At 43.0% G+C, this 25,231-nt stretch overlaps 1 protein-coding gene, 1 long non-coding RNA gene and 1 pseudogene across 2 annotated transcripts in view; 2 read left to right on the top strand and 1 right to left on the bottom strand.

Annotated features, from left to right (window-relative positions):
- The window catches only part of LOC124096368 (guanylate cyclase 2G-like), a 65,261-nt pseudogene extending 57,969 nt beyond the window's left edge, over nucleotides 1-7,292 (top strand).
- A 2,624-nt stretch (nucleotides 7,293-9,916) lies between these two features.
- On the bottom strand, nucleotides 9,917-24,554 carry Tectb (tectorin beta). The gene is made up of 10 exons (XM_046449708.1): nucleotides 24,479-24,554; nucleotides 23,687-23,877; nucleotides 22,385-22,527; nucleotides 22,208-22,280; nucleotides 16,823-16,926; nucleotides 16,607-16,690; nucleotides 15,222-15,384; nucleotides 13,748-13,820; nucleotides 12,622-12,654; nucleotides 9,917-11,589 (listed from the first exon to the last, which is right to left on the bottom strand). Exons 1-10 carry the CDS (start codon nucleotides 24,552-24,554, stop codon nucleotides 11,540-11,542), a joined length of 990 nt encoding a protein of 329 aa, XP_046305664.1. The 3' UTR covers nucleotides 9,917-11,539.
- LOC124096152 (uncharacterized) overlaps nucleotides 13,669-25,231 on the top strand; it is a 45,564-nt gene continuing 34,001 nt past the window's right edge. Inside the window, exon 1 of the long non-coding RNA XR_006852791.2 lies at nucleotides 13,669-14,088. This is a non-coding gene — a long non-coding RNA (uncharacterized LOC124096152). The remainder of the gene's footprint in view (nucleotides 14,089-25,231) is intronic.

Raw genomic sequence — 25,231 nt, 5'->3', positions numbered from 1 at the left:
GGCTCCTCTGTGGTGATGCTCATTGGGCTGTTTCCCCGCCCTTTCAGACCACAGAGCTGCTCATTGGGGGACTTTTTTTGGCTCTGCCCACGCGACCCAGCCAATCAGCCTCAAGAGCAGGAGGAGTGGGGGAGGTGGAGAGGCTTGTGGGAAGCCGGTGGTGGCAGTTGGGCTCTGAAGGTTTTTCCTGAGGAGCTGTGTGGTTTGGTGTGTGTGGTTCTAAAAATAAAGTTCATTTCTTTTGACAAGTGGCTCCTGAATTGTGCCCAGCCAGACTGCAGCATTTGGTGGCCAGTTCGGGGAATGACTGAGGGTAAGTGATAAGGTAAACTGCTCGCCCCTGAGGGCAGGGCGAGAGGATGGGTAGCCATTTTAAGATTCTTCTTTTGTTTTGTTTCACTTTTGTTTTAAGGTGCCTGTCCCTGGAGATGTGTAAGATGGAAGAAAAACCGCTCACATCTGAGGAACAGATAGGGAGAAAGGACGGATGGACATTTCAGGAGGATAGAAAGGCTATAATGATTTTTTGTTGTTCCAATTTTGTTTCACTCTGTTTCAGTTTTGTTTGGCGTTATCTTCTTGGGTTGTATTATAGTTATAGTAGAAATATTCAAGTAAAAGAGAAGGTCTCTGGAGCTAGTCAGACAGAGAAAGAAAGTGTAGAGCAGAAAAAGCCATCAGGGGGAAAGTTACAACAGGAGACTGCTACTAACACCTTTCTATCACCAGAGGGCGTAAGTGTCCAACCAACAGCGCCACCTCTACAGGAGACTGCTACTAACACCTTTCTATCACCAGAGGACGTAAGTGTCCAACTAACAAGGCCACCTCCATATGCTGGGAGGCCCCCAACCCCTGCAGTTGATAGTTGGGATCCTGAGACAGGATCTCAAATATTAACATGGCCTGTATTTGAGGTAGGAGGGCAGCAAATTCACAATGCTTTAAATTTCAAAACAGTGAAGCAGCTAAAAGAGGCTGTGACAACCTATGGTCCTCAAGCACCCTTCACTGTAAGCATGGTTGAATCCATTAACAACTTGAACATGACACCAGCAGATTGGGCTAATATGTGTAAAGCTGTGCTAAATGGAGGACAATACCTGTTATGGAAGGTTGCCAATGAGGAAGTTTGCAAGGAGATGGCTAGGCAAAATGCAGCAGCTGGTTATCCTCAGAGAAATCTAGATATGTTGTTAGGAAAGGGACCTTATGAGGATCAGCAGCAACAAATTGCATATGATCCTGGCATATACGCACAAATTGCTGCAGATGCGGTTAGGGCATGGAAGACTTTACAAGGACATGGAGGTTTACAAGGTCAATTATCTAAGGTAATACAAGGAGCTAATGAATCTTACGCTGAATTTGTAGATAGGCTTATTCAAACAGCTACCAGAGTTTTTGGGAATACAGAACAAGCAATGCCATTAATAAAACAACTGGCTTATGAGCAAGCGAATCGTTGGTGCAGAGAGGTCATTAGACCCGGAAACATGAAGATGTAAACACATATATTAAATTATGTAGAGACATTAATGAACAAGAGCAAGTCATGGCAGCTGCAGTAAAACAGGCTTTAGATGCCAGGCCAAGAACATGCTACAATTGTGAACAAACAGGACATTTTAAAAGGAATTGCCCCATAGGAGGAGGGTTTAACAAAACTAGGTATCAAAGGAGTAGAATACTGGGTATTTGCCCACGATGCCATAGAGGGAGACATTGGGCTAATGAATGCCATTCTCAAACCACCATAGAGGGTACTCCATTATCAAAAAATGAACAAGGACCAGGTGTTTATCCACGATATCATGGAGAAAGGCATTGGGCTCCATTGCCAAAAAATGGACAGGGGGGCCCAATGCTCTGGGGCCCAAGACCACAAATATATGGAGCACTGGAGGAACCCAGCAACCCAATCAGAGTAGTGCCCAGGACACATTGTCCATTAGATCCCTCATCAGACAAACCAGAGGGAGTGCAGGGTTCGACATCTGCACCTCCGCCAGATCAGTACTAACTCCAGAGATGGGAGTTCAAATCATTCCCACAGAGGTAAAAGGACCTCTTCCCAAAGGAACAGTAGGCTTATTATTGGGACGCAGCTCTTCTACTCTAAAAGGACTTATGATAAGTCCTGGGGTAATTGATCCCGATTATGAAGGTGAAATAAAAATTATAGCCAGTTCTCCAAAGGGTATATCAGAAATTTCACCAGGAGATAGAATAGCACAGTTACTAATAATACCCAGCCTACATGATAAATTTTCCAGTCATACTGTAGAAAGAGGTTCCAAAGGATTAGGCTCCACAGGTGTAGATTGGGCTATGCTTTCTTTAAATTTAGATTCTCTCCCCATGCTAAAACTAAATATTCAAGGACATGAATTTAATGGGCTACTGGATACAGGTGCAGACCTTAGCATCATCTCTTATCAAGAATGGCCTAAACATTGGCCATTACAACAAGCCACTCAAATGCTTTGAGGCCTAGGAGTGGCGACTAATCCCCATAGAAGTGCAATGGTATTAGATTGGAAGGATCCTGAAGGATGTGAAGGAACTATACAGCCATATGTATTGGATCATCTTCCCATAAATTTATGGGGAAGAGATGTCCTAGATCAATTAGGTTTGACATTAACAAATAACATCAACCAAAATACACCCACTATTATGACTAGACAAGGTTTTAGGAAAGGAAAAAGATTAGAAAAACAAGAACAAGTTATAGCAGCACCAATACAAATAGATCAAGGAAAGGACAGACATGGGTTGGATTTTCAGAAAGGGCCACTGAGACAATAAAAATTACTTGGAAATCAGAAAGACCAGTATGGGTTCCTCAGTGGCCCCTGACTAAAGAAAAGATACAAGCAGCCCATGACCTGGTCAAACAACAATTAGCGGAAGGACATATACAACCTTCTGTATCTCCCCATAATACTCCCATTTTTGTCATCAAAAAGAAATCTGGTAAATGGAGATTATTGCAAGATTTAAGAGCCATTAATAATGAGATGGTTATTATGGGACCTGCACAATCGGGGATTCCTCAATTGTCTACTTTGCCAAAAACCTGGTATGTTTTAGTTATAGATATTAAAGATTGTTTTTTTTTTTTTTCAATTCCAATTCATCCTGAGGATAGTCCACGTTTTGCATTTACTATCCCTGCACTGAATCATGAAGGTCCTGATCAGAGATATGAATGGAAAGTACTCCCTCAAGGGATGGCTAACAGCCCAACTATGTGTCAAATTTATGTTAACGAAGTAATCCAGCCACTTAGAAATCAAAATCCTGAACTACAAATATTTCACTATATGGATGATGTATTATTAGCACACAAAGCTAAAAACACATTGTTAGAATGCTATGCCACACTTACAAACTTATTAAAAAATTATAATCTAGAGATAGCAATAGATAAAGTACAATTAAATTTTCCAATTAATTATTTAGGAGTTCTATTATCCTCAACCATGGTCCGTCCACCAAAAATTCAAATACGAGTAGATCAATTCAAATCACTTAATGACTTTCAAAAGTTATTAGGAGACATAAATTGGATAAGGCCTTATCTAGGTATACCAACAGGAGAGTTGGGACCTTTATCTGATATCCTAAAACGTCCATCAGATCCAAATTCACCCCGAATGTTAACGCCTGAAGCAAGAAAGGCATTAAAAATCATTGAAACATATATGGAAAATATGCATTTGGATAGAATTGATATAAGTTTGCCTTTATTATTTATTGTACTACCAACAAAAAATATTCCTACAGGAGTATTTTGGCAAGAAGGTCCATTATTATGGATACATTTATCTTATTCTCCTAACACTATTCTTACTAGGTATCCTGAGGCTGTAGGACAATTAATACTCAAAGGAATAAAAGCAGCAAAGGGAGTGTTTGGAATTTCTCCCAATAAAATTATTACTCCATATACTATGAATCGAATTGATGAGTTAGCTAATGAGTTAAATACTTGGGCAATAATCATGTGCAAATCTAATGTTTCATTTGATAACCACTTACCATCTAATCCTTTATTGTCTTTTTTGTCATCGCATCCTGTAATTTTTCCAAAAATGACAAGAAAAACACCTATCATGAATGCTCCAAATATATTCACTGATGGGTTCAATAATGGTACAGCAGCAATAGTTACACCTGATCAAACTTTTACATTTTTAGTACCCAAACAATCAGCTCAAAAGGTAGAGCTTAATGCAGTATTACAAGCTTTTGTGATGTTTAAAGATTCTGTATTTAATTTATTTTCCGATAGTCAGTATATAGTTAATGCTATAATATCCCTTGAAGATGCTGGTAGGATTTCCCCTTCCTCTACTGTTTTCTCTTTGCTTTCCACTATACAAAGTCTAATCTGGGACAGAAAAGATCCGTTCTTTATAGGACATATCAGGGCACATACAGGATTGCCTGGAGCCCTTAGTTTGGGCAATGATTTAGCAGATAAAACTACACATGACATACATATTTTCTCTACACTAGAAGAAGCTACAAATTTTCATAAGAAGTTCCATGTCAATGCTAATACTTTACAAAAGCATTTTAAAATAACTAAGGAACAAGCTAGACAAATAATAAAACAATGTCAAAATTGTGTGACCTTTTTACCACAAGTTAATCTTGGAGTCAATCCTAGAGGACTGATACCTAACCATATTTGGCAGATGGATGTCACACACTTGCCAGAATTTGGAAAATTAAAATATTTGCATGTTACAGTAGATACTTCTTCTGGATTTTTGATGGGCTCCCTTCATGCCGGAGAAAAAACTAAAGATATTATAGCTCATTGCTTACAAAATTTTGCCACTGTGGGTGTTCCAAAACAGTTAAAAACAGATAATGCCCCTAGTTATACTTCTACCTCTTTTAAACAATTTTGCTCATCATTTGGCATTACTCATATAACAGGAATCCCATACAATCCACAGGGACAAGGCATAGTTGAAAGAGCTCATCAAACTATTAAAATGTACTTATTAAAGTAAAAAGAGGGAATTGGGAAGGGGTATATATTCCCCAAAGATAAACTTAAAATAACCCTTTTTACTCTAAACTTTTAAAATTTGGATTCATCAGGGCTTAGTGCTGCGGAAAGGCATATGTGTCCAAAAAATGTACATAAGCCCAAGGTACTTTGGAAGGATATTCTAACAGGACAATGGAAAGGTCCTGACCCAGTAATTGTCTGGAGTCGGGGGTCTGTTTGTGTGTTTCCACAGGGAGAACAGCAGCCGATTTGGATTCCAGAGAGATTAACTAAGGTCCTGACCCAGTGATTGTCTGGAGTCTGGGGTCTGTTTATGTGTTTCCACAGGGAGAACAGCAGCCGATTTGGATTCCAGAAAGATTAACTAAAGCAATTTCTACAGACCAAAAAGAAGATGATTTGGCTCAAATCCATAACAGCTGATATCCAAAACTCCAGTTTGGCTATTCTTACATCTGCGACAGAACCAGGATGCTTTTTTCAATATCTATTTTATTATTACCCTTTCCCACATCATGAAGTTCTATTTTGTTTATTGAGCTCATACAGACCTAGGTTAATGTTTTGCTGATCAGTTCTATTTTTTGACTATAGAGTTTTTAAACATTGCAATGGAGATTTCACCTGTAAAAAGTTATAAGGCCTTTACTATTATGTTATGTGTTGTGTGCACACTTGTGTTTTATGTTGTATGTTTGTATGTACGTATGTCCATATATCATATATGATGAGCACTCTTGAAAAAATGGATCCAAATATTTTTTTTTTATTCACGTGATTTAAATGGTTTAATTTAAATTGGGTAATCAGCTGTTGAGGATTGTTTTAATATGTGAACAAAAAAGGAGGTTAACAGATCTGTTTGTTTACTTTCACCTTTCCTTTTCATTATATTTAATAATTCTGTTCAAGATAACGTAAATTGTTAAGAAAATTGTTTTCTTTTAGTGCCTTCTGGAATGTTACATAATTTTTTTCTTTAGCCATTATTGCCAGAATTCCTATCTTCATCCCAGTGCCGGTGAAGACAAAGATAAAACCAATCTACAGCTTCTGCAATAGCCATCACTGAACTGCTTGCAGAACTTGCCTGGACTATGTATCACTTGTATGCATTGTGAACTCACTTGTATGCATTGTGAACTATCTGTTGGTGCAGCAACTTGTGATAGTGTTGGGGTATTTTTGCTGATGGTGTCACCAGCGGTACAATTTTTCCAAAAGGAGCCGTCAATTGGCTTGGTGTATCTTCCTCCCTTCTGCTTGTCATGGTCGTTCAGCTAAAATTTGGGGGCCAACAGAGGTGAGGCAAAGAACCTCACCACCCCCCCCCCCCGCTGGTACAAAGACCTATCCACAGGTGTGGCTGTATGCTGGACCGGTAGTCAATGACAGGTAAGATCCAATTGCAATGGTACCAACCTAAGACAGGAGGCTGACGCCTTGAGGTCAGCTCATCCGATGACGGGTAAGGACCATATGTAGTATTGGACAACCTAAGGCAGGCACTGTCCCTAAGCCACATGTTTGTTGTTTAAACAGAGAGGGGGAGATGTTGAGAGCCACAGCCAAAGGGGCCCCAGCAAACTTCCAGCTGCCAGCTGATGATTGGCTCACAGCGGCCCCAGCAAACTTCTAGCTGCCAACTGATTGGCTCCTCTGCGGTGATGCTCATTGGGCTGTTTCCCCGCCATTTCAGACCACAGAGCTGCTCATTGGGGGACTTTTTTTTGGCTCTGCCCAGGTGACCCAGCCAATCGGCCTCAAGAGCAGGAGGAGTGGGGGAGGTGGAGAGGCTTGTGGGAAGCCGGTGGTGGCAGTTGGGCTCTGAAGGTTTTTCCTGAGGAGCTGTGTGGTTTGGTGTGTGTGTTCTAAAAATAAAGTTCGTTTCTTCTGACAAGTGGCTCCTGAATTGTGCCCAGCCAGACTGCAGCAGCTGGGGGTGGGGAGGGAGCAGGTGCTCCTCCTCAGGAGTTCTCAGGAGAGCTGGGAGATGCACACATGGAAGTAGAGGGCAGCCATGAAGACGCTGGGCGTTTGGTGGTGTGGAGATCCAGAACAAGCAGCAGGGAGGGGTGGTCTTGGCTCCTGGTTTGCTGTTCCCAGGCAGCCCCTTCTTGTCATTCTCCAACTGCTTCTCTGCCTCCCTCAGGGCAAAGGAGAACAAACGACTTTCTCGTTGAAAGGCCAAGAAGGCTTCGCCAGTCCACTCCCCGGGTTTACTGAGCAAGAGGCTCAAGTTCCAGAGATCTTGTGAGGTGAGTGTTTTCTTTCAAGATGTTTGTGGAGTCACAGGAAAGTCCCTGGGGACCCTCTGCAGGTTCCCCCTAATATCCCATTGCAGAGGTACAGTTCTGGGGTGTTGAGACAGTCTCCCACTAGGGGGCGCTATCCAGCGAGCCTCCTGGTCCAGAGGATGAAGTGGGTATTGTGAACTCATTTCATGGGAACTGCCAGTGAACTTGTTCAAGATGCCAGAGATTTCCAGTCCATTAATTTGTGAATTTGCAGTAAATCCATTTCATTCTGGGAGAGAGTAGGGAGAGGGTGAAGCTTGGGGCCACAGCCCCATATCCTTCCCTCTTTGACTGCTCCTAAACTTTAGTGCATAACCTTATCAGCTAATCATTTTGCCTGGAGACAGGAGCCCAAACCAGAAGAACCTCAGAATGTCCAGGGTAAAAGCTCTGCAGCATGAGCAGCCCTAGAAACCCAGCAGGGATGAAGCTATTACAAGAAGACAGGCCCAATGTAGTGCAGGGAGACCTGGTCCTGATCCTCACTTCCTCTAAGCCCCATGCTCACACAGATAATGTCCTGTCCTCAGTTTATTGCTTAATGTTTTTCCTATTCACTGAGCAAAACCTCTTGCAGACAAGCCTTGAATTTTAAGTGGAACTTTTCATTCATTTATGAAAAGTTTAATTGAGAAAAAATTTTCAGCAGAGATGAATCCATCCATTCCTGCAATGACTATTTTCCTTTCCACATAAAGGACAGTCAGGGTTCTGGTTGTCTTATTTGGTAGATTTACTGACCCACTAATGCATTCCCAGTGCTTTTTTCTTCAACTCTTGCAACTCCTCACATCCACATAGCCCCTGAATGTAGCAGAGCAATCTGAATGAATTACCGTGTTTAAATCCTTTCCAGCTGAGCTCCCTGTGACTGAAGAAGTGAGAACCATTGAGACCAGTTACATTTTTGTTCTGGCTAGACCTCTGGGCTGCCTTTGTGGGGATATTTTGGAGTTCTGTGTTAAGAAATACACTATCTTTGGACTTACTGAGGACCTTTGATGCTAAATTTTACAAAAGATTTGGTGGGATTCTTGTCTTTCTTTAGGAAGTGGGACTCAAAATCAGATCCAAGGAAAGCACTTTCCCAAATAAGCCACTTATTTTTTAAGCTCCTAAACATTCCCATCTGTGGTATTTTGCTTCTTCCCAGAGGCAGGCAACTGAATTCTATGACCCTCATGGATTTCATTCCCATAATGCAATTCTGTCTTAATTGTAATTGACTCTGCTTCTCCCCCAAGGCCCTCTGGATCAAGGAGTGACAGCGTTAGAAGGAGGAAGGAAGAGGGTGTTTATGTGAGGGAGCTCTTCACCTTCTATGGCAGCATGGAGGCAGTGGAGTAGAATGGATCTTCTCATGTTCCATGTCTCTTTTCTTGATAGGATCATGGCTTCTGGACACCAAACACTCATTCAACCATAAAAGGAAACAAGTCAACCTCTACTATGAGGCCTCCTCTTGGAGAGGTGGGCTAGTCTTCATCTACCCATTTGTCTGTTCATTCATCTCTCAATCCGTCCATCCTTCCTTCCATATGAACATTTCATTCACTCAAGAAACATTTATTAAGTACTTACTCTATTCTGGCTACCATGCTGAGGGGGGCACAGGAGAATATGAAAATTTCCTTGACCCTTTGCTTGTAGTTTAGTTGGGACAAGGAGACATAAATAATAGTAGTAGAATATTAAGGATCAATAGAGCTATGAACTAAAGTGAAGGGATCAAGCAATTTAGTAGTGTTACATAAAAGGGCATTTGAAAATGATATTCAGATATAGGGATGGGGTTGGATAGGGTAAGTTTCCATTATTATCCTCTTTGTATTTGTTTGAAGGACGTGTGTGTTTATTTCCTTCTAGCCCTAACCTACGTGCTTATAGACGTTATATTCATATATAATAAAAATGTTGTTAGTTTGCCTCTTCTTTGAATGTTATAACATAAACATTTGGTGGCCAAACTTATACATACACACAAAAAAATGCATACACACATGTACATACAGAACCCCCTAGACACACACATGTGCACACACATACATGCACAGCGTGTGTGGGGGGGGGAGAGAGAGAATGTTTATGGATCATAACTAGGAGTTTTGATAGGCTCAGTTTCCTAAAAGCTATATGCAGTGTTTTTTGTATGTCAATCAATGATACCTAAGAATATACTTTTCTCCCTCTTGATGTGTTTGATGTTGAGCACTAATGAGAATTTATGAAAGATTGTTTTGAGAGTACCTTCTGCTAATCACTCAACAGAAAAGTTAGGAGACAGCATCAGGGAGTTAACTTTAGTCAAAACACATCCAGTTGATTGGCAAGAGAGATTAGTGCTTCATGGACAGGGATGACCAGAGAATCATCTTCACCAAAATGTTAGTTATGTGAAATGGCTTCACCTCCTTGCACAGAAAACCCAGTAGTGGAATGTTTCAAGTGTAAATGAGGGAGAGAGCAGTTGAAAGTCTGTGGTATATACATGAGTCTAAGGAGCTCCTGGCTGTAGAAAACCCTGGGAAGGTTGAGGAATTGGCTCTCAACATGATATATCAACACTGCAAACTGTAGTGATAGGTTATTTATCTTAAGGCATTTCATTTATTCCATAGCACCAGGTAGAGATACATGATCATAAAACATAATGATAAAATAAAACCAAACTAACACAGCATTGTTTTACTCTGACATCAAAGAATATGAATCTGGCTATGAGTATGCTATTTAAGTTATTGTTATATGCTATTTACTAGAACCAATAAAAATATGTCTTCTGTCCTTCTTGACTACAAAATACTCTGAATTTACAGAAGGAAAAGATCCCAAGCTGTCTGGAACATCAGCTTTGAGACCAAGTTTGAACTTGAGTCATTTTACTCTAGCCTATTGCTAACCAAACATGTACTTCAACTCTTGAGAGATCTGATGAGTAGTTTAATTTTTGAGTTCACCCAAGTTGTACAAGAACCATCAAACTGCAAATCTCAAAAGTTCTCAAATACATTAAAAACGGAGAGACAAACAGGTGTGTGTTTTCAAATTGCAAGCCTGCTAATTAAATGTGATTAAGAACTAAGAGCTCAGGCTTATCCTATTAGTTCTCTTCCAGGGTTGGTACATTCTGTTTTTATTTTGGTGACCAAAGTAAATCATGGATACTGGCATACTCTGGATCACTGAGGTGGCTGCATTATGAGATTGCCACGTGATTTCATTGGCCATATTTGCATTGCATTTCTGATTATTTTAATGGTTCTATTCTGATGATCCTAAGTTGATGAGATAAAAACAAAAGTATATGGATTTGAACATCTTAAGTAAAGACTAAGTGAAATCAGTCCATTCTGTACACATGAAGATTTCTTAGAGTCAGTGAAGAAAGATATTGAGGACATGGATGTCACAAGGCATATGGGAAGTCAGGTTGTCACCAAGTACAGCAAACCTGTGTGTGTGTTGGGGGGGGAGGGGTTGTCCTATGCCTTTTGTAGTTTTTTTCTATCAAATTTCTAATTTTCTTTTGATGTTAAAGTATATATCAGCTACAAAAACAAGGAGTTTATACCTGTCTAATGTTTACATATATTTAATAAACCCTATAATTAAAACTAGTTAGGTTAGTACTAAGAACTTTTAAGGATCCATTTCCTTCCTATTACTTATAAGCAAAACTTTGGTATTCCACTCTGATTCCTACATGGTTATTTGAAAGATTGCAACTCCCTGCCTGCGGGCTCAGCTCTGGTCCTTGGGTAGAACTGCCCAGTCTCAATGACAGAGCCCCTTCTGGCGAAGCTGGCTATTCCTGTGCATTCCCTATTTAGCATTGACTTTGTGGTTAGGCACTACATGGTCTTCAAAATGCTCAGCTGCACTTGGTGAGTGTGCCAGTCTCTCAGAATTAAAATAGCTTTCAAAGGAGGAGGGCCCTGCACTCTTGACTGGAGTCTGAGAAGACTCCTCCCCAGCTGCAGGGGAGGGACTGGCGGGATCTAAGGGCCACTGAAGTAACAAGAGGAAGTGGGGGCACCAAAGAAAATTGATCGCTGAATTCACAAAAATTGGAACACATATTTGGCAAAGCGCTGGTCTCTGCTCCCCGACAATGTAGTCTTCTGTTTGCTCTTTTTGGCAGCACAAAAAACGAGTTTGTCATCGCTGAGGACGACCTGAGGGCGGAGCTGCAGCTCCAGGCTGACTCCTACAACAGGGCGCAGATCCCCAGCATCACGACGAGGTGGCGCATAACATCTGTGAACCAGAGCAGGCGGGGGGGGGGGGGGGGGGGGGGGGGGGGGGGCTCTGAGACAGAGGCCTGAGGGCAGGAGCAGCTCAACCCGCTCTAACCCGAGGAGGGCCCAGCTCAGGGGTCTTAAGTAGGTTTGCATAAAACTCCAACGTTTTACACAGAGTCATTTCTGTTCCTCTTTTGGGGATTCCGCAGCTCACTGTTATCGGTACAAAGAACCTGGCGGATGAACCTTCCATCCTATGTGATGGAGCATTTCCTTGTAGGACCTTTGCCATAGAACTTTCTCTAAATATGAGAATCTAGGATTGGAGTCTAAAAAGTTGATTTACACGATTTTCCTGTAACCGTAAGAGTGAAGTCTGCACCTGCAAGTTGATTACTAAATGATCTCCTTGCAATTACCTCCTTCTCATCATTCCAGGGAGATCTTGGCTCATAGCTGAAATGGTTCTTCCTCTTAGGGCTTCCCTGCCTGCTCTTTGAATCACGTGCCCCCAACCCCAATGTACTCCACACATATTAGGAAGGGCGAGGGTCTTACCTGTCATGTTCACTGAGTTGTCTGATGCCCTTAGCTGTCATTAAATAATCCATACAACCTCAGGTACGATAGGGACAGTGATTAGCCCAATTCCACAGAGGAAAAGGTATGGAGGGGTCAGGTCATTGCCAAGGTCACTCAAGTAATGAGGGGCAGAGATGTAACAGGGACTCAGATATTTCTTGAAAGAACAGATCATTAAAAACGGTGTTCTTCAAATGAAGGAATCCAAGCAAAGTCACCTGGTGATGACTTTATTGAGACTTGGGGGATTGGGTTCCAGTCCTGCTGTTACCCAGCTCATTCATCCCTTCAGATCTCAGCGGCTGGTTGGAAAAAGACCCCTTAACCTCTGCCCGTCTCTGCCCCATGTAATTTTCAACTCTAAACGTTTTTGCTGGGGCCAAAGTTAAACTTCTTCTGAAACATCCATCTGCTTTACAAAAGTGGGCATTGCCTTGGCATTCCCCAAAATGCCTCTTTTCCTTACCTGAGAAGCTATGGAGACTCCATGATCCCCTGCCTGGAGTGAGTGAAGAGAGAGAACGCAGGTTTAAGAAAAGACCATGGGCTTTATGTTTCTGAAACATAAACCCAACTGCATCTCCGCCTCCTTTAAACCCTGAGCCCCCCCCCCCCCCCCCCCCCCCCCCCCCCCCCCCGCCTTTAGGGCAAGGTCTATGCTGAAGCTCACAAAGGCTTTATCTCACACCATTTTCTCCCAGGCTTTCTGAGGCAGGGGCTGGTGAACTTTTCAGGAAGGACCAGAGAGTAAATATTTTCAGCTTTGTGGGCCAGTCTCTATGACCACTAATCCACACGGTCAAAGCATGAACACAGCAGTCCACAGTACCACTTCAGTGAACAAGTGTGTCCCTCGTCTAATAAAACCTTGTTTATAAATACTGAAATTTGAATGTCAACTAATGTTTATAGGTCATGAAATGTTGTTCTTCTTTTGATCGTTTTTGGAACCTCATAAAAATGTTAAATTCTTTTTTTGGTTTGCAGACCACACATAATCAGGAGGAAGCCTCGGCTTGGCTAGACTCTCAAGTATGGCTGCTATGGTGCCCAGTCTCCCCAAGCGTCTTGTTCACCCTAGGTCACACTACCCTCAGTCCATCATACAGATTTTCAACAGAGGTCTTTCATGAGCCCTGGACTGAGCTAAATCCCTTGCTGGATACTTCCTGGCACCCCTGCCCCTCCACAGGGGTCTTGCTCCTTGCTAGATGGAAAGTTCCTTGTTGGTTCTGTTTATTTCCAAAACTCCAGTGCTAGAAGCTCAATAGAGGCTCATTGACTGGCACCTGACATGCCTAGAACATTCTCTTTCCTATTATTATTGTTCTCTGCATGTTCTAGTCAGAAGCTCAGCATTTTCTGATTCCTTGGGGCCATTTTGGATTTGAGCCATCGATAGAACTTTTCAAGGTACTCAGCAAACCTCAGCTTCTTGGATTCCCATCCCTCCCCCCACTGGAAGACTGGAGGAGCAGGTGAGAGCTGTGTCTACAGGCACACCTGGTTTGGCAATTCAGTCAAAATGCTCAAACCGGCTGTGCCTGTGGGCACAGCCCAGAGTGCGCCCAGCCAGTGGGAAACAGGCTTACTCCGCAGGGAGAGCTCCACCACCAGCACGCCCCCAGTCTGGTCCCGGAGCAGGCGCTTCCGTTTGTCGCAGGTCTGATGACCCCCGAGAGGAAGGATGAGAACAAAGGAAGGGAAAGAAGAGGGAATTAGAAAAAGAAAGAAAAAGAAAGTCACCAACTGGATGGAGTAAAAATTCTCCAGTCAACTCATACTAGTTGGCTTATATTTATTTATTTGTTTTAAATAATTCTGAGAACCCAGGAGGAAAGCGTCAGTAAATTAAGAATTCAAGTTGGAAGAAATCCTGCTTGGTCCTTTCTACCACACGTGGGAGGAGTGGACCCACATCTTTTGATAAAAAGTGAGTCTTTTACTTACAGTTATTGTAATCACAGTGACTGAGGACACTTGCAAAACATGTTCTTTTTTAATGTGGTGTCAATATTCAGCCTCTGATCAATTGTAAAATGTTTCTGTCAGCCTTTCCCCAGTCCCACACCCTCTGGCTCCTTTCCCTTTTACTATCTGTGCTCATGGATGACCATCTTCTGTCCAAGTGACTCAATGCAACTAGAGATCATAGCCTTTCTTTCTTTCTTTCTTTCTTTCTTTCTTTCTTTCTTTCTTTCTTTCTTTCTTTCTTTCTTCCTTCCTTCCTTCCTTCCTTCCTTCCTTCCTTCCTTCTTTCTTTCTTTCTTTCTTTCTTTCGATTGAACTCAGGGCACTAAACCACTGAGCCCATCCCCAGCCTTTTGTGTTTTATTTAGAGACAGAGTCTCATTGAGTTGCTTGGTGCCTCGCTTTTGGGAGGCTGGCTTTGAACTTGTGATCCTCCTGCCTCAGTCTCCCAAGAATGCTGGGATTACAGGTGTGCAAAGATCATAGCCTTATTTTTTTAGTTCCCTAGACATTAAAGACAGGCAGCCTCTTTGGAAACTCTGAGACCTCTAGTCTACATAGACCAGAGAGGCCAACAGTTTAGGATTCAGCACTTTAAGTCTATAAGATGGTATTCTGAAGCAAGGTGAGCATCAGGTTCACCTGATGGCCTGAATGCACAGATGGCTGGTCCTTCCTCTCAAGGTCCCATCAGCTCTCCCCCAGAATTTCTGCAGCATGTGTCTGAAGACTGCCCAACTGAGACTAAAACACCCCTGCCTTTTGAATTTTGTGCAGACCTTGAATTTCCCTTGTACTTCAGCTTTTCCAAAGCATTTCCATGTCTGTCAGTGCCTTACATGGTCTCTAAAAGGGGACGGGCCGTCACTACTTAGATGAGAAAACTAGGCCCAGGGGCTTAAGTGACACTCACCAGACTGGGTAGGTTGTCGGAGGCAGGTGGACGGGCCTGGAGCTTCCACCCTACTCTGGGCCCATTTCCCCAGGAAGCCTTCTGCACATATCCTACTGCCAGTTATGACTTCCCAGTTCAAATCCAGCTCCCCCAGTACCCCACCCCCACATAACATTCTCCTTCCCAAGAGGGCGGCTTACCACTGGGCAGGAGAGCTTCTCGCTGTCACAGATGAATGTCTCACAGTGTAACCAAACCTTGGAGAGTTTGGGGATGTTCTGGAACCGGAAGGCATTGAACTGGAAGGTGGCCCTGTGATCCTTCCCATTCTCGTGCACGAGGACCGTTTCATCTGTGGGGCAGCTGATGCACATGGGGGAAAGAAGACCAAATGTCACCTCAGGGAGCTCCAGCAGGGGCTCTGGACAAAGTTACACACAGTGTGTGCAGCGCTTTGTCCTTCCAAAGCACTGTGATAGGCAGCACCCCACTTGATCTTCACAGTTAATGAGGTCAAGCTGAGGGCCTATAAGATGGGTTGGATTGTCCCCATTCTATAGGCTAGGTACAATAGAGGGGAGTGGCTTATGAGAAGCCATTCACCTGGTGAGTCACACCCTTGTCCTAAAGAAATGAAATGCCCAAGAGATAAAGTCCTCCCAAGGACTGGGATGTGGCAGACCCCCAGAGTAAAACACCCCAAGATAATGACCAGGGCACTGGGAGCAGCAGTTCCCTGTGTCACCACAGACATCTAAACTCAAGGCATATGTCTCTGTGTCTATGATGAGATTTTTGTCATTGGAAATTTGAATTTATGTTCCACTTTTTAACTTATATTATAAAGTCACCTTTGTAAATATGTGGTCAATTTTAAAAAAATGACTAGAAGAGTAGCATCTAATTGTGTCGTTACTGGAGTAGAGGCAGGACCTAAAGAACGTCACCTCCGAGGGGTGAATGTTGTACCTTCGTATCTAGACCAAGGGTCAGAGCTGGTTCTGTTGGTGGTGGCTTCTGAGTAGCAATAGAGCTGTGGGCATTTTCCAAGTTATGAAATGAGATTCTTTCAGGATCATTTGGTCAGTAAACCCGAGATCCTTGTATGAACTCAAAATGTGAGACCTTAAAATAGCTCTTTGCAGCTCAAGTGTAAGCCAGTGGAAAAGAGAGTAAGTAGAGCTTTGTGGAGGGGGAACCCAGAGGGCGGAGAGTGAGCAAGTCTAGATGCTTTGGCACTGCTGCCTCTTGGCCGGAGCTCTGGCACTTGCCCCTCAGTGACAGCTACCTCTTGTTGGTTGAAGTCCCCTGGGAGCTTTCACACCATCACTCCACGCATCTCTGTCCCCACATCAGGTCTCTGTGGGAGATGGGTGTGCTGTTTCACTTGTGCTCATGTGCCCAGGAGAGTCCCTGATAATGTATCTGCTCTAATCCCTCCGAGAGCTCTTGAAAACTAGGGTTTCCTCCAAAAGATACCAATGTGAACTAAAAGTATTTTCCCCAGCTATCCCAAGCCAGAGCAAAGCAGGCTGGGATACTCCTAGCCCCACCATCGGCCCTGACCCTAGACAATGGAACCTACCCCTTGTTGATCAGTTGCCACTGCAAGGGATACATGAAGTCAGCAGAGGGTGTGGCCCAGCAACTGTTCAGGACCACTTTAAACCTGGAAAGAAAGCAAAATGGTATCACTTGGAGCTACAGTCTTAGGCTTAGAAATATTTGGTGTTTGGAAAGTCTCTGGGCTAGCTTTTCCCCCTTTATACTTAAGAATATAAGCCTAAAGAAATGTACTTACCTAACACTTAATCCTTTGGCTTCTACTCCTGCAAACAGATCTGAACCAATCTCAGATGTCTCCAGGACAAAGGGCGCTTCTTTCTTCGTAGAGAACTTGGCATTCTTGGGAAGGAAATTGACATCAGGCATTATGACCTCTCAGACTGAGAAGCTGGGTCTGGCAGGAGCAGATGAATTGGAATGGGATGGGGATGGTAATCAACCCCAAAGAACAAGCACAGGAGACCACATAGCATAGCACAGAAGCTGCCCCAGCTACGATGCTGGGGCCATCTTAGTAGGAGTGAGGACATCCCATATTCTAGATTTGCTGGTCATGGAGAGGCACACGCTGTACATCTCATCTATGCCAACAAAATTTAACTGATGGAAACAAATCGAATCCAGAGATATTAAGGTGCTGTGTTTGATGAATCACCCAAAGACCAGAGAGACCGAACACATACAGCCCCTCTCTACCCTTGCTTACCTTCTTGCCTGGGCAGATTTCAGCCTGAGTTAGAAAGTTTATGATCTGATTCCCAGTGCAATTAACAACAACAAGAAGATGCATAACTATCTACTATGTGTCAGGGATTGATCTACAGATTTGGTTGGTTTCTATGTCAGGATATTTTGTATGGTCAGAAATATTGGTAAACAAAGTCAAGATCTGTCTGATATTCTAGTAGAGAGAGACAGTAAGTAAATTGTATAGTATGTTAGAAGAGAACACAGTATGCTATGTAAAAAAAAACTATAAAAATGGTAGATTAGGGTAAGGTAGATTGAGAACATATGGAAGGACAGGTTGCAATTTTAAATACTGTAGGGAGTCTTCACTGAAGAGGAGATATTTGAGCAAGACTTCAGGGAAGGGGGCCATGCAGCCATCTAGGGAAGAATGTTTCCATTAGGGAAAAAGGCCCTGGGGCAAAGATGTGGCTGCAAAGAGGTCAGTGTGGCAGATGCCCTGAGCAGGTGGGGGTGAAGGCAGAGGTGGAGAGAGGCTCAGCGGGGGAAAAAAGATTAGAGAGGCTACAGAGGAGGATGGAGGAGACTGGGACCTCAGCTCTGAGTGCAGACAGGAATCACCACTATGACCTGAGCTTAGAGGCAGCAGGTTCTGATCATCAGCCCAGTTGTGTGGTCTATACCTGGCATCTTCTTAGGCAGCTCTGGGTGTGTTATCAGGAATAACAGCAGTATTTCCAGTTGACTTACCCAAAGGAGGGTGACCTCTCCATTCTCTGAGTCTTGGACTCATTTAAATCTACTAACAACCTGGCACAACACTCTGGATTTAGTTGCCAGAGACGAAATCACTGGATGGAAGAACAAGAATCCTGGGGTAACTTTAGCTTCCATCCACTAACTTGGGACATTATGGAACAGAAACCCAAAGTACATACCAGGGTACTATTTAAAAGATTGAGTTTCAAGGGCTTGGAGCTTTGCAGAACTGCAATCTGTAGGCAGTAACAGGCAGAACTCACTTTCAGCAAGGATATCTAGTCAAAATGAAATTTTACCCCCTTGGGGTCAAACACACAGGGACTTTTATGTTAAGACTCAGAATCTTTCATCTTTGAAGACCGCTTATGTTGTTTTACTGATTGCAGATCCAGCCGAGGCCTCCTAGAATCCGTCACCTAGAAGTCAGAGGTTTCTCTTCCATTTGTCAGGTTCCCGCACCATTTCAGTGGTTGCAAAAATTAAATTAGAATGTTCTTAGTCATAAATGATTCATCCGCTTAACATGCATGTTGAAGTGGCAGATTTACAGTGGCTTTTTATGACCCGTGTTACTGCCTGAGGTTCGCCATATTTTAAGAACACATTTGCAAAGGTGGTAACTGACCCAGGAACCACAATATAGTTGCTAATCTAGTCCTTTCTTTCTTTATAACATGAAAATTATGGATCTGTCCCAGATCTGTCCCAGTCCTATAACAATACAGGACTTTGTTTTGGCATCCCTAAAAACATAGAAATACTGCATGAACTGCTCATCCATCCAACAGAATGGAAGAACACCTTGAAAATCCACGCCATACAGTCTCTTCCCCTGACCCAAGGGCCGAATCACAACCAGCTAACTGTACAAGATTAGGTGCACCTGATATAACAGCAGTTCACATGGGAAAATTTAGGCATTTCTTCCACTCACAAGCTCAACATGAAATACAAGAAAAGTACAAGAAAAGTGTTCCAAAGTTAGATCCTAAGACATGTTCATAAAGTCCTCCAGAAATTAGAAGGTCACCTCTGACTCACCTGGCCCCACATTAGCCTGACAAGGTCCACTTTTTTCTTTTATTTTTGGTACCAGGGATTGAACCCAAGGGCACTTAGCCCCTGAGCTACATTCCCAGCCCATTTTTTATTTTTTATTTTGAGACAGAATCTGTCTAAATTGCTAAGGCCTCACTAAGTTGCTGAGGCTGGCTTTGAATTTGTGATTCTACACTTTTTGCCTCCCGAGCCTCTGGGATTATAGGTGTTTGCCACCATGCCCAGCGGTCTGGGCTCTACTTTTAAATAGCAGCATTGACCAATTGAACCATACTCAGAGGAGATGGTGAATGAACTATAGTGAGAAGGTGTTTAGCTTGAGGAAGATGAAAGGTATTTGAAGGACACAAAATAATTACATGGTATTATTCAGGAGATAGAACAAATGGGCAGGAGTTCTGTGTATCAGTTTTCAAATGCTGAATTAAAATGAGAAGACCCAATTGCCATTATCTTTGAAAGAGGCAGAGAAGCCATCCCTCACCAATCTTGCAGAAGTGTTCTGAACTTTGGGTGGGAGGTCAAGGTTGATTGCTTTCTGACTCTGGGAATCTGTGATTTTTAGCTTCTGTTGCTTGCATTTGTTTAGAGCTTTTTCATTTCTCTTTGTCTAACTAAGAATTACTGTTTTGATTGAATAAAAGTCAACCCATTCCCATACTACTGACATTGATATTCAATGCCATAGAGGTCACAATAATAGGAACCCTCAGAGATTCCAGGTTAAGTAGGTTCAAAGTCTGCAATCATGAGAATGGCTATTTTCTTGGGCAGATACCTAGTGCCAGGCATGGTATTAAGTGCTTCCTAAACATTATTTCATTTAATTATCATAATAAACCTAAGGGCTAAGTGTTATTATATCCCTACTTTATAAATGCAGAGATAGAGGCACAGAGAGGTTAACTAACTTGCCCAAGGTCACAAAACTAGTAAACAGTGGAACCAGGCTTCATACCAGTGTTCTGATGGCACGGTCCATTTTCTTAACCATAGTACTAGGCTACTTCTGTAAACCAACTTCCTTCATGTTGGATTGGGAGTCCAAATAACTTTCCGCTGGGAATACCAACTATGGGTTCTTGGCAAAAGTGCGTGGAAGGGGGATGGAGAGGAAAGAGAGAGGAAGCATACTGAGTAGAACTAGTGCTTTTGGAGTCCAGCATTTGAAGTTCTTGGAATCCTAAGCAATTAGCAGTGCGCCAGTTCCATTGTGCTATCTGGGGCACAGCTCAGCTTCTGGTAATTTGATGGAAATGTATGCAAGGAACACTTGTTGCTTCAGAAACACACAAGAACGCTCTCAAAGAGGGGGGAAAAAAGAGAGAGAGAGAAGAAAACAAAAGCACACAGGCCAGGCATAGGAAACCAAGTCCACAGTGGGAATATTCATTAATACAAAACCTTCTCTTTGCTGAGGTCTGTCCTGCACAGGTCTTGCTGGGCCCTGGGGAGGCTTTAGCCTCATTTCTACAGTAGTTCAGGGAGGGATCCCATTAGTCTACCCCTCCAGCAGAGAGGATGGTCTGTCTGGCTGAGGCTGAGAACATACCTCTTAATTCTTTTTTTTAAAGGAGTAAGCTCCTTATAGTTCTATGGTTTGATATTTTTGTCTGAATCTCGGCCTAACATGGCTGATAGTGGGTGACATTTTCAAAAACCCCGGTGTCTCTCTATTACCAACTGTTGTAAAACCTTCATCGAATCATATCTATAATTTTAACTTGTTAAAATAACAATTATTCACTTCCGGACAGGGACTCAATAGTAACGACAACTTGTCATTAGGACGTCCCCTAAGACTGTTGTCAATGTGTGGAAGCCCATTTCTTCTCTGGACAGCCTTCATCAGTCCTACAGGATTTCCTCATCCTTTTGTCACCCTGGTGGCCCACACTTTATTTATCCCCCTGATGACAGGTCAAGGCACTGTAGGGATTTCTGATTCTCAGGATCTAACCACTAGTGGTGTGTGGCCAGGGGCAAATCCAGGTTTTAGGGGACTTGAAGCTTACCCTGTTTGGAGAGTCCTCTTTAATAAAAAGATTCGAAAAATTGAATCCAAAATTAGACACAGGGCTTGACAAGGACTTGTGTAGTGAGGGGCCCGTACACTTAAGCTTCAAGCCCTTCATGGGGGAGTCCACTGAAACCACAGCTGTAGACTGGGCTCCTCCAAAGCACCCAGGTGACCTTGGGCAAATCATGTCCTTCTTTTCTGGGCTTCAGATCCTCACCTGTACAAGGGACTGGGTTATTCTAACATTCTTCTGATTCTCAGTGCTGAGTTTGGCAGGATTAAGAGCCTTCTAGGAAGCAGGTACAGCGAGTTCTAAGAGTTCAAAGTTAATAGAGTTCCAGGCAGGAGAACTTTTCTTTTGTGAAATAAAGGGGTCGGACGTGATGTCCTCTGAGAATGTCTTCCAGCTCTATGTTCTAGGTCAAGGTTTCTGTGTCTGCTGCGTCTTCCTATAGTCAGCTGGCCGTTGTCTCCTCTGTGTGCATTTGTCTCACCAGAAGTCACCTTCTAAGCAGGAGAGCAGCTGAGCTGTGGCCATGGCATATGTAATTTCTTTGGGGCACTTTATTTTGAGGGTTACCAAAGTGTGCCTTTAACTTCAATGTCAATATAGGCTGCAGACCCAAGTTAGGTAACGAGGGAACTCATGTACTGAAAGCTAAGTAGCAGAGGGGAGCCCTAACTCTTCTCCTCAGATCTGTTAGGAAATGCTGTCTGCCAAATGCTTTAAAAAGAGCGAGATTTTAAATATAAATAGATCTCTGGAGTAGGCTATAATGGAAACCAATCTCGATTAAGAGTCGGATATGGACTGTCTTACCGTCTTCTGACATTGCCTCAAGCTTCTCACCTGTGAGGTGGGAAGGTTGGCCTTACCTTTGTGGCACCTTTTAGCTCTTCTATTCCAACTACGAGTCTGACTTTCTGCTACATTTACTCTTTTAAGAGGTTGGAAACTAAATCACAGCATATGTCTCAACTTCAGTTCTCAATGGAGCTTTGCCTAGAGCCTGGGCAGAGTGAATCCTGAGCAAAGGTCCCATTGTCTCCTGGAAAGGCCACAGGGCAGGAAAGGGAACCTGGACTTACAGTGTAGAAGTTGAGAGACAATTGGCTTTCAAAAGTGCCCATGCTCCCGTTCTTCACATGAACAGTGGCCACTCTGAAAAGGGGAGAGAATTTTGCATAAGGACTGAAACACGCCTGGTTGCTAGGGCTGCAGCACACACCCAAGCAGCAGCCCCCCCACACCGCAGAGCAACCTACCTCTGGTCAAAGGCAGCCTGGTTCACCAAGTAGGTGGAGTGGTAGGTGCACGAGAAAGAGTAGTTCACCGGTTGGTTCTTGATGACCACTGTGCTGTCATTAGAAACGATGTGGCTGTAGAAGTGGTAGATGGGGGGCTTGTACTAGAAAAAGGGAGAAGGCAGTTAGGGTGGCCCTGGGCCCCCAGGATAAGGGTGAGAGTTCTGGGAAATGCACATGAGGATGGCTCCGAAAAAAAAAAGCCCAATGTGGGGACAGCAGTATTTGGCATGGATGGTAGAACTTCCTGTCTGAGTGTGAGCTGGTAATTTTCATAAAGAATTCTTGAGTGCCTTCAACTAAAATGGTTTAGAATAATCTAGGTTGATGTTGTATGCTTTAAAAAAAAATCCAGAAACCCATTGGGCTTCTGACCAAAAGAAGCTGCTCAAGAATGCCTACTTCTCAGCATCAACTTTTTATCCATTTCACTTGTTAAAGTGTAATAAGTGAATGTTTTCTCCCCTCTGCCATTTCTAGAACATTACTGTCTCGTTCTGTGCATTTCCTTTTTTTCTAACAATAAGCACGGTTTCTGAGATTCTTTCTTCTGGCATGTTGGACTCTAAAATCACATAATATTAGATGCTGGGACCCACAGATGGATAATCATCTTTTGGTCAAGGCAGCTGAACCTCAACAGGAAGGTCGGGAGACCTAGCCTCCTTTCATGACTATGTCCCTATTGGTTCTGTGGCCTTGAACTGTGGCTTTATGGAGGTATCAGATTTCTCCTCTGTCATACAAGGAAATTTGGCAAGAGAATGTCTGCTATTAATTCCATGATTCCCTGTCTTAGGTACTTCATTTATATGGCCCAGTTGAAGATTGTGCTATATTCTGTTCACTCCTTTAAAATACTCTCCCAAATGCATTTCATTATCACTTCCAATTCTTGAAGAAAGGATGGTCCATTCCTCTGCCTGTCCAACCCAAGAAGGACAGAGGCTTGGGAGCATAAGCTAAGAATTTGAAGTGAGTCAGAAGTGGGAAATGTACTTTGCTCTATGCATAGAGGGGGGCCTTGTAATCCCAGCAACTTGGGAGGCTGAGGTAGGAGGATCACAAGTTCAAGGCCAGCCTCAGCAACTTATCGAGGTCCTAAGCAACTTAGTGAGATCCTGTCTCAAAAAGAAAAAGAAAAAGAAAAACAACAAAACTATAAAGGGGGCCTTGTGCATGCCAGCAACAAATAAGGAGAATAAAGCCAAGTCATTCTCAGGCTAGTTGCCTGATCTTAAGAACAATGTGGCTTAGCCTTACCTCAGACTGGGTTCCACAATAGGACTTGTTTTTAGGTGATAAATCTGGGATGACAAATTGGTAGTAACCACCTTCATGGACTCCATTGTAACACAGTCCCCCAAGGGCCAGCTGATGTACTTCCCATCCGTAGGGACACTCAGGGATTTTGGTGATGATGGTTTTGGGATAACAAAACACAAGAATGACATCTGGAAGAACACGCACATGGCTTGAGTCAGACTGGGTCATGGTAACCACTGACTTTAAAGAGCCGTGGATCCCAATCACCCCCTAACACGCAGAGCCTGTGATCAAAAACATCTTCCTTGCTGTTCGTTAGCATCCAGTATTTTCCCCTAAATTTCACTAAAGTTCTACTTTTAGAGTTTATTTGATAACTATACTGTATTAGTCTATTTAAAATTGGTTCATTTTTAAACTTTTGTTTTATTTTAAAAGGACCGTGTGAAATCACAGATTAGAATACACACACACACATATAGCTGTGAAAATGAGCACATACCTTAAAATTTTTAAATGTTCATTTCATGTAAAATATTGTAAAACGTTGATTTGTGGCACAGGACAGATATTCAATAGTCAAAGAGGAAAAAAAAAGGTTGGAACATTCTCTAATGTTAGAAAAGTCAGATTCCCCCAACACTTTTGCTTCCTGCTGGCCCTGAGGGGCATAAATGCTTTCTCTTGTCTTTGCATTTTCCAAACAAAGACAACCCTCAACTCTGATCATTGCAAAGGAAGATTCAGGAAACTTCCTTTTCCAGGAAGATGGGTGGATCTGAGGCATACCTGCTTTATTTGGAGTGCATGATCTTGCGGAGGCTTCTGCAAAGACAGCCAACAGGACAAAGGCCCTCATCACCATTGCTCCTCAGAACCTGGCCTTTGCAGATGGCCAAACCCAAGTGACCAAATGGTTATGGTCCTTCCAGAGCTTGGGCCTCGATCGTTCTAGGTCAGAAACACCAGCAAACAGTTAAAATCAAGAGTAAGAACAAAGCAGCCCACACATTGTTGGAGGAACTGTTCACAGGAGGTCAACGATGCTTTCCCCAGCTCCTGATCATCTTCCCTTGTCAGCACAGAAAACATAAAGTGAGGCTCATACCACTGGGAGCGTCAATGACACAGGAGGTTGCTCATGTTCCCAACTGTCTCATTCTCTCTGGACTGTGGATGCTGCCTCCCAGATGCTCCCCAAACCTCCAGCCCCAGTCCTAGTTCCAGTTTATATAGCCCGAGGGTGTAAAAGAAACCGGCTGCAGATAAATCACAATGAGCACACATTATCCACTGTGGTGGGAATAAAGGAACCTTGCACAATAATCCAATGGGAAGCTCAGTTACCACTTGAGCCTAATTTCTTTTACTGCATAGAATCAGAAACTTTTTTTTCTTAACCATTTCAACTAGGGCTAGAATAAAAAGTTGATTTTTCTCCTAGTACAAAAAAAATAACTCAATTGGAGGCAAACTCTCTCTACGCAGTTCTAGGTGTCAATTTTATTTCTTTTACATCTTCGTTTCTTTGTTTTATTTCTT

Source organism: Marmota monax, unplaced genomic scaffold (genome assembly GCF_021218885.2).
Source record: "Marmota monax isolate L192 unplaced genomic scaffold, Marmota_monax_Labrador192_F-V1.1 WCK01_AAM20220418_F8-fsc00004, whole genome shotgun sequence".
In the NCBI taxonomy this organism is placed as follows: domain Eukaryota; kingdom Metazoa; phylum Chordata; class Mammalia; order Rodentia; family Sciuridae; genus Marmota; species Marmota monax.
This window is presented reverse-complemented; position numbering and strand designations above follow the sequence as displayed.